The sequence below is a fragment of the Macadamia integrifolia genome, chromosome 11 (assembly GCF_013358625.1).
Source record: "Macadamia integrifolia cultivar HAES 741 chromosome 11, SCU_Mint_v3, whole genome shotgun sequence".
NCBI classification, from domain to species: Eukaryota; Viridiplantae; Streptophyta; class Magnoliopsida; order Proteales; family Proteaceae; genus Macadamia; species Macadamia integrifolia.
Genome location: NC_056567.1, coordinates 29,626,008 through 29,635,217, shown reverse-complemented (window position 1 = coordinate 29,635,217; position 9,210 = coordinate 29,626,008). Strand labels below are relative to the sequence as shown.

Here is a 9,210-nt window from a genome sequence, read left to right as displayed (position 1 = left end):
AGGAAACAATACCTTAGGTCCACACATAGAAATAAATATTTCATACCATTAAGGTGTGCTAATAGAATCCAATATCTCCATAGAGATCACTTACCAATAATATTGGATTCTTTCTGCTTACTCCATCTTTAGTTCTGCTTACTCCATCTTTAGTCAACACCACTAAATCGGTTTTGAAAAAAAATCTTTGACTATGCTAGCTCACCTAATAAGAAATCTTACATAAATGACATACCAAACCTGAAAGAGACTAATTCCATCATCTTTCTCTCTATTTTATTTCATTCTTAAATTAATTATCCATAAATGACATAATAAGAATAATTAATTTTTTCAATCCATCTATTCAGATTTTATGTACCTACTCCCAATGTAGGGATGCAAGAAATAGTGGGAGGTGCGAGCAATAAGAGTTAGCCATCCATGGAAGTGCATGTTTTTGCCCTTCATTCACTCAAAAGCAAAACAGATAATACGTAATTATTGCATATAAATGAAGGAATACAAAAGATGGTAAAGACGAAATGGAAAAATGGCTATGGCCAATTCAACAGCCACAATAAAAAGTGACAACTGATACTACATTCCTTTTTCTGTGTTTTCAATTTCAATTGCATGTATGATGGTGTGTAAAGAAAAACAGGAAAGAAATCATATTATGTTTACTTCTTTGCAAAAAAAACACACACACACACACACATACACACACATTGTCCCTACAAAGAGTTACCATTGACCTTCGTAAATTTGTCCATTCAAGTTGCCTTCAAGTGATGAAAGGGTATTAAGTTAGCCTTTCTTCTAAGCTTCTCAAACAAAATGGCTAATTCCACCGTCTATCTTACTAAACCTTACGGAGATGACTAATTCTATTGCCTGTCTTACTAATTCTTTCTTCTCATCTTCTCAAACGATTAGCCAATTCCGCAACTTATTTTACTACACCTTAGAGAGACTAATTCCACTGTCTATCTTACAAACATTATAATGGTTGTTGAGTGGCATATACCCACAAATGTATTATAGAATTCATAACTATTTTCATTGTTTTTTTTTTAAATAGAATATCTTAATGTTATCACACAAATTAAACAAAAGAACTTTTCGGTCCCACATACTAATACTATTCCAATGGCTAGGATGGGATTGAGTTTGTAGCTCAATGGGCCTACCAAAGTCTGATGTAAGACAGCAAAATCTCCATCCATCCTAACTTATCCCCCCAATTCCCCCCTGCTCCCTATTTCCTATGGACCACCGGTCTCTAGGCTCTAGATGATGATTCAGTAGTCAATTACAAGAAGAAGAAAAAAATTCCAACAATCAGGATCTACTTAAAAACCTAGAGGGAATTTTTTGTAGATCTTCATGGGGGGGGGGAATATTTGTATTGAATTGGCTAGTGTTGCATCCGTCGAATGGGTATGTGGATGCATCATCGAATGGGAAATGATCAGTTTGTTTTTTGATAACTTAATGATCAGCTTGTTTTTTGGAACATTTTGGATCAAAGTGGCAAGTTTGAGTGGTTTTTTTTCAATGATTTTTTCAAAAGCCGATTTCTTATTTATTTATTTTTTCTCTGAAGGAAATTTTTATTAACAAGTGCAACGAATCGCCAAAGAAGAAGAAAGAAATGCGGCTATGTTTAAATGTCAGGAAAAGAAATAAAAACAGTAAAATAATAATAATAATAATAATAATAATAATAATAATAATAATAATAATAATAATAATAATAATAATAATAATAATAATAATAATGATAATGATAAGGGCTAATAATAATAATAAGATAAAAATTATAACAACACAATCTATGATTTATGAGTGTACATCTCTCTTCAAATACATTTTTTTTATTTTTATTAACCTTCATTCTTTACTTTTCCTGGCATCCCTATCTTATTAGCCTCGTAAGCCGCCGATAATCGAAATAAAGAATAGGGTAAACTTCACTCCCCTCCACTGAACTAAGGCTAAATATCAACTGAACCCACCACCTTTGTGAAAATATCACTCCCCTCCCCTACAAGAAAAAGATGCTACCTAACAGCCCCAACCGTTAGTTTTGGCTGTTAAGTTAAGTTAATTTTTTTCATAATCCCCAAAATGTCCCTTGTTATGTTTGCCATTAGTGTGTTCAACTTACTAATGCAAATAGGTTTCTTTCCTAGGGTTCTCCGCAAGCGAGAGTACCCTCATCCATTAGTGGATTCTCTGCATTGGATAGCATCCTGAAAAGTGGTTATGAACCAGATGTTGTTACATTGAGCACTCTAATTAAGGGACTTTGTTTGAAGAATGAAATTGGAAAGGCAATGGAGTTTTTCTACAAAATGGTGGAGTTAGGGTACCCGTGTAATGAGGTCACTTATGGAACAATAATTGATGGGCTTTGCAAGAGCGGAGATCTTGTTAAGGCCCTTATGTTGCTAAGGGAGATAGAAGAGAATGGTAAGTGTAACCTAAACTTAATCTTGTATAACATGATTATTGATGGTCTCTGCTTAAGTATTAGACAAATAGGGGATATTTTGGAAATTATGAAAAAAATTAACTTGATTTAATAGCCAGAACTAACAGTTGAGACTGTTAGATAGCATCTTTTTCTTGTAGGGGCGGGGAGTGATATTTTTGCAAAGATGGTGGATCCAGTTGATATTTCGCCTTAAGTTAGAGGAGGGGAGTGAAGTTTACCCTAAAGAATAAGATTCCATTTAGCACAACCATGAACCAACCAACTTATGGTGAAATATTTACTTTTATTATTTAATTACAGAATAAAGACGGTTTGGTGAAATTGGTTTCAACTAGTAAAACAGTAAAAAGCAAGCAAAAAGGCAGCGTCACCCTCATCACCCCAAGAAGCACGACGACAAGCGACACAGCCGCCGTTGAGGACTCCCGGCTGAACAGTACTAGTGCTGCTACCGTTACTGGCTTCCTAATTCTTGAGTGAGTTGAATCCCCCATTCCGAGGGTGACCAATAAAGAGAGGGCATAATTATCGTCAGAATTCCAGAGTCGTACATATATGTGTTGGATCTTTCGACCGTAAAGTAACCACCGACCATCATCTCGTGTCCCTTCTTGCTTTCCATGATTCTCCACGTCACCGCCACATCCACATAAAAATACCCATAACCAGAGTCGTTCCTCATTTGATCCTTCAATTGTTTTGATTCCGAGGAAATCGTCACGTTCGGAACACCGAAAGGGAATTGCTCCTTCAAAGGGTACCCTTGATGGAACCCAGGTGCCGAATCATTATACCCAAGGTAGTCGATAGTATAGTCAGTGTGGTTATAATAAGATAGAGAGACATTGAAGTGATCGTAGCAAATTTCCTTTACCATGTTGGTGTTCCTTGGAATTAATTCGACATATACGACGGTGGTGTTGCCTGTGCCTGTAATATCGACATAGCTGTTATAAGAAAGGTAGATGACTGGTGCAGAAGGAATCATGCTGAGCCACAACAAGAGAGCGGTGAGGCTCAGGGTGAAGGTGAACCCCACGCAACACCGGCAGCAGCTGCTCATCAACTTTTTAAAGTTCTCCGAAGACGATTCCATCATCTTCATCAAATCATCATCGACTCTACGATAATCAAGAGAAGACATTTGTTGATGCTTTGCCGCCTGCCTGATAGGAGAGGAAAATGTGGAGATCAATGCCTTAGATCACATACCGTAGGGGATAAGGCCTAAACCTGCCTTTTATGCAGGCCGGGCCGGGCCAGGCCAGGCCACGCCACTCCCTAGACGACCTATTAAATGCTAGAACACGTATTGGTGTTGAATTCCTTGATTTTATTCCATTTCTTTGGTTGTGAGCCGTAGTGCAAGTCAAATTTGTGCAAAACTTTACAGTGTTACACCCTAGAAAATGTCATTATTAAAGAGACATTTCTTGCATAATTCTAAATTACGCTCACATCCCTCTATCGTCAATCTCTAAGTTATTTTTTGAAACCCACATATGAAAAAGAAAGGCATGGTTTTCTCATATGTATTTGTTTGTGAAGAAATTTAACTCCAAAAGTGACCGTGATTAAAATAAGTGATTCGTCTTAATTAGGTTTAACTCTTAAATTAACTGGTTTTGAAAAAGATGAGTCGAGTCGAGTCAAGCCAAGTCGAGCCTAGTCTAGTCGAGTCGAGTTGAGTTGAGTCAAGTCGAGTCGAGTGGAAAAACCTGATTAATTATCCAAATGTTTAAGATGCCAAAATTTTCTTTTTATTAGTAGAAATTTTAGACACCAAGTTGACTTTATTATTTTTATTTTGGCATCGCTAACCTTTTAGCTTTATTATATATCGACTCTCAACCGCACAAAGAGGAAGATACAGAATCGTTTCAATAATACTCTAAAGCCTGCCAAAGAAGATTCTTAGGAGTGTATCCCTGGTTTGGTAACAGCTCTCCAGTATGTATCCATCTTCACCATTGAAAAGCTTTAGCCTTTCTATCTCTCTCCTGACGAGCTTATTCTTCCAAGTCATCCTCACCCTCTTTGGAAGCTTTCGGAAACGCTGTTCAAGCAAATGGCTCACCTTCCTCCTCTGGTCTGCTTATCAGTTGGCTGATGTTGCAGCCACCGCTTGCCTTGGGATATTAACCAGCTTCCCCGGTGATGAACTGAACGAGATCGCCCCAATTTGGTCTTCTTTCCTTCTATTACATCTTGGAGGCCCTGATAGTATCACGGCCATCTCTTTAGTAGACAATGAACTCTACTTTAGACACTCCATTCAGCTCCTCTACCGAGTTGGAGTTGCTGTCTACATCCATGTCAAACTATTCCTTGTCAGTCGTGGAAATTTTGGAGGGTCGATCTCCTGGTTTGCAGTTCTCATATGGATGTTGTTTGCTGGAATCTCCAAGTATGCCGAGAGGACATGGGCTCTTCACTCAGCAAACATGGGTATTCTTAGAGATTCTATGCTTCCTCCTCCTAATTCAGGGCCAATTCCATTAGTCCCTGATGATGACGATGATCATCATAAGGATGATGGTGATCCCCAGTTCATTCCCATGGATGAATATGCTTTGGGGACGGTGGCGGCACCAGAAGTAGCTCCTTCTCCGACACCGAATGATGGGTCATTATTGAAAGACCAATTAGATTTTGATAAAGCAATATTACTCCGAGCCTACCAATACTTCTGCAGTTTCAAGTGCCTCTTTGTGGATCTCGTGGTCCCCTGTTCTAATAATATTATGGACACCCAAAGACTCTTCTTACAATGTACTTGTGGAGTTGCCTTCCAACTCATTGATGTGGAGCTTAGGTTCATGTACGATATGCTCTTCACCAAAGCCGTTGTTGTTCGTACTTCTTTAGCTTGCAATTTACGATTCCTTCGATATTGTGCCATTCTCTATGCCTTAACAGTGTTCATTCGGAGTGGCGAGGTATCCTATTCCATAGTAGCAATTCTTTTGTTTAGTTGGGCACTTGTTCAAGAAACGTTCGAAATCATTCAAATGCTTCTATCGGAATGGACTGTCGTCTGGCTGCATAAGCACAACTTCAAAAGGCTTTCGACGATAAATTTGAAACTCATCCTCTCCTATCGACGATTACTTGGTTCTAAACTCATCAGCAGATGTAGAGTGGGAGGAGCAGCTTCTGAGACAACAAGAAGCTCATGGTGTTATAACAACATCATGGCTCAATACAATCTATTGAGCTTTTGCTTCAAAGACAAGCCAACAATATTTGGAAGAATCCTACATCTTTCTTCTTGGGGGAAATCAATTCATGAGTTGGGAGCAAACAGTCGGAACACAACTCACATACATGTCTCCAACGATATTAAAGATTTCATCTACCAACAATTTAAAGAAAGGGTTCAAACATCTGATGAAGAAATCAAAAGTGCAGAATTTTGCAATCCCAGAGGCAAATGGGTGATGAAAAGGAATAATTGCTTAGAAGAACTCGGTTGGAGTATTGATGTTGAATTTGATCAAAGCATTCTTATCTGGCATGTCGCCACAGATCTCTGTTACTATTTTGATGATCTTGATTCAATCGAATGCGAAGCTGCAATACTTCATCATCAAGTCAAAGTGAGTAAGGCCTTATCTGATTATCTATTATATCTTCTCCTCATTCTCCCTTTTATGTTGAACGATAAAATTGGAAAGATTAGGTTTCAAGACACATGTGCCGCAGTTAAAAAATTGTTTGATCATGTGCCCAAGGATAAAAGAGAAAAGAAAAACAATCTTTTTTCTTTCATTCTTCAGAGGAACAAATCATCACTTGGTGAAAAACAAACACAAGATTTCATTAAGAGGTTGCTTAGGTCGGATGCCCAAGTTTTGACAAGAGACCCTGAAGCAGATAGAAGCAAATCTGTGTTGTTAGAAGCACAAAAGCTCGCAAAATTGCTAACATCATTTGCAGTTGAAGAAAGATGGAAGATCATAAGTGGTGTGTGGGTGGAGATGTTGTCATATGCTGCAAGCAATTGTAGTGGGAAGCACCATGCCCAACGACTTTCTGATGGTGGAGAGTTTCTCACTAAAATTTGGCTTTTGATGGCTCATCTTGGTATGATAGCTTAGTCTTAGGTGTATCTTTGTGGATTAATTAGATTATTTTTACATCTTTGCAGTAGTGAGTGAACTTTCTAGTGTTACTTGTACACTCCATCTAATTGGCTATCCTTGTATCTTCTGTATATGTTCCATTTTGATAGTTCTTCATGATCTCTCTTTTGTTGAAAAACCTCATGTATACAAAGGCTTGCTTAGTGATAAATTTCAATTCTCACAATTGCCCGAAAATGTTGCTAGGTGCTATTTGGCAACGGGTAGAGATTTTTGTCCTATTTTGCGTTACACACCACCATACACGTAATTGAAAATTAAGACATAAAGAAAGGAAGGTGGTGTCATTTGTCACTTTTAATTGTGCTTGTTGAATAGTCAGCCGATTTTCCATTGGTATTTTTTTCTTCAACCTTTGAGTTCATTTATATGCAATGACTATGTATTTTCTGTTTTCTTTGAATAAATGAAAGAAACAAACATGCATTACCAGGGTGGCTAGCTTTTATTGCTCGAACAGCTCCCACTGTTTCTTGCATCCCTACATTGAAAGTAGATACATGAGAGATTAATGAAATATGACAGATGGATTGACATTAATTATTCTCATTAAGTTCCTTATGGATAATTAATTTAAGAATGCAATAAAATAAAGAAGAAATGAGAATTTTTTTTTTTTATTTTTTTTTATTTTTATAGATAGAAAATTAACCATTACAACCACTACGAGGACAGCAAGAAAAAACTACATTAGATTTACCAAAAATAAAAAGGAAGTAAGAAAATGGGGGGAGTCCAAATAGTATGACACTGAGTAGATGCTCCATGAGTGGCCGGACTGTCTGCAGCAGAATTGCCTTCACGGAGAATATCAGTATATGAGATTGAATCAAAGCTGCCCACCATATCCCAACAATCATCAATAATGTGCTTAATCCTCCAGGGCATCGACTAAAAGCAACATTTTAGTATATTGATTATGGTAAGATTATCCCCTTCAAGCTACAAATTGAGGTACCCAACCTCTCGAGCCAGCCTCAAAGCATGAAAAACTGCTAGGGCCTCATCCACACAAGCTATAGCATCGCCAATTCCAATGGAGAAACCAAGGAGGAAACAACAATTATGATCCCGAAACACCCCTCCAACCCTTGCCGGTCCCAGATTACGTTGAGAAGCGCCATCAATATTGATTTTGAAAGTTGGAGAAAAGGGAGGCAGCCATCGAACAAAGGTGGTCTTTAAGGTATGCTTTGGGATTAATGGGTTTATGAAAATTTTGTTGATTTGCATTAGTTTAATGGGGTCAAATATAATCCGATTTGACTTGTTGATTTGCTTCGACCCAAATTATTTGGATGTAGAAAACGTGGTTTTTTTTTTTTTTTTTTTGTAAGAAGGTGAATATATTCATTTGTATATAGTTAGAACTAAATTTCTCTTGGAATTCTTTAGGTTAACTAACCGGATTTTGAATAATTATACTGAAATTTATGGCAGTTCAAGCAATGTAATGTGTTAGGCGATATGACCTAAATTATGTCAATGATGATTTTGTGATACATCGGAAATATATTTGCACACTTGAAAAAATACATGAAGATATATTTGATTACAGGCATATAGTGTGTGAAGGGTGTTGGATATTGACTCGTATCATCATGATCGTACGAGCAGCTGATCCGTTGTTGTCAGTGCCCAAAAAAAAAAACACTAACACTAACAATAAAACACAGTAAGCAAGAAGCCACCGCCACCGCCACCGCCACCGCCACCACCCCCAAGAAGCATGGCAAGTGACGGCCACCGTTGAGGAGTCCCGAATAAGACGGTAACCTATCGGAGTACAATCCACGGTAACGAGCCATCAGGAGACCGAAGTATGCTCAGAATTCCCCCGAAATTCTTGAAGTTTCCCGTCTTGTGGTGCCCTAATCTTTCGACGTAAAAGCTACCTCCGACAATAATCGTGTGGTGTCCCGTTTTATAAAATCCCATGGTTAGATACCTCAAGCTGGTCGCCACTTCCACTTGAAAATACCCTAACTGAGAACTGTTCCTCGTTTCATTCTTCAGTGTCTCTGATTGCGAAGGAATCGTTACGTTCTGAAAGTAATCATAAAATTTCCCACGGGCCTGGTCCTTGAGAGGGAAACCTTGATGGAACCCAGACGCCAAAGCATTTCCAATGGGGATAGTGATGATATGGTTAGGGTATGTATTATGATAAGACAGATAGATATTGAATTCAAATTTCCTTATCCATGTTGATATTCCATGGGTACAAGCAGACGTAGACGGTGGTGTAGATACCTGTGATATTAACTAGGCAGTCATGAAGGTAGATGACTGGACTAGAAGGACGAACGGTCATCCAATAATAGGGAACGGTGCAGATCAGGAGGGAGATAGTGAAGCTCACGCTGTCACGCAACACCCGCGGCAGCTTCTCTTCAACATAAAAGGTAAGTGTGTTTATCCATGAAGTATCATGATCATAATACTCGTTATTTTTTTTTATATCTTGTGATTATTCACTTGAGGTTTTGGTGAATTTAAGGGGTGATACATGTAGCTTTTTCTAAAATATTTTTATGTGCATTTGTCGCATGTTAGTATTCTTTTTTCTATGTAGAATATGTA

General features: G+C 38.0%; 2 protein-coding genes across 2 annotated transcripts; one reads left to right on the top strand and one right to left on the bottom strand.

Annotated features, from left to right (window-relative positions):
- Positions 1-2,745: 2,745 nt before the first annotated feature.
- On the bottom strand, positions 2,746-3,691 carry LOC122092740. Its single transcript, XM_042662984.1, has one exon. The coding sequence runs from the start codon at positions 3,624-3,626 to the stop codon at positions 2,937-2,939; it is 690 nt and encodes a 229-aa protein (XP_042518918.1). The 5' UTR covers positions 3,627-3,691; the 3' UTR covers positions 2,746-2,936.
- Positions 3,692-4,434: 743 nt separating this feature from the next.
- Positions 4,435-6,582, top strand: LOC122093066. The gene has a single exon (XM_042663321.1). It carries the CDS (start codon positions 4,435-4,437, stop codon positions 6,580-6,582), a length of 2,148 nt encoding a protein of 715 aa, XP_042519255.1.
- The last annotated feature ends 2,628 nt before the right edge of the window (positions 6,583-9,210 follow it).

Excerpts from the sequence above, each read along its gene's own strand:
- LOC122092740 (XM_042662984.1), bottom strand. The coding sequence starts at position 3,626 with ATGTCTTCTCTTGATTATCGTAGAGTCGATGATGATTTGATGAAGATG.
- LOC122093066 (XM_042663321.1), top strand. The coding sequence starts at position 4,435 with ATGTATCCATCTTCACCATTGAAAAGCTTTAGCCTTTCTATCTCTCTC.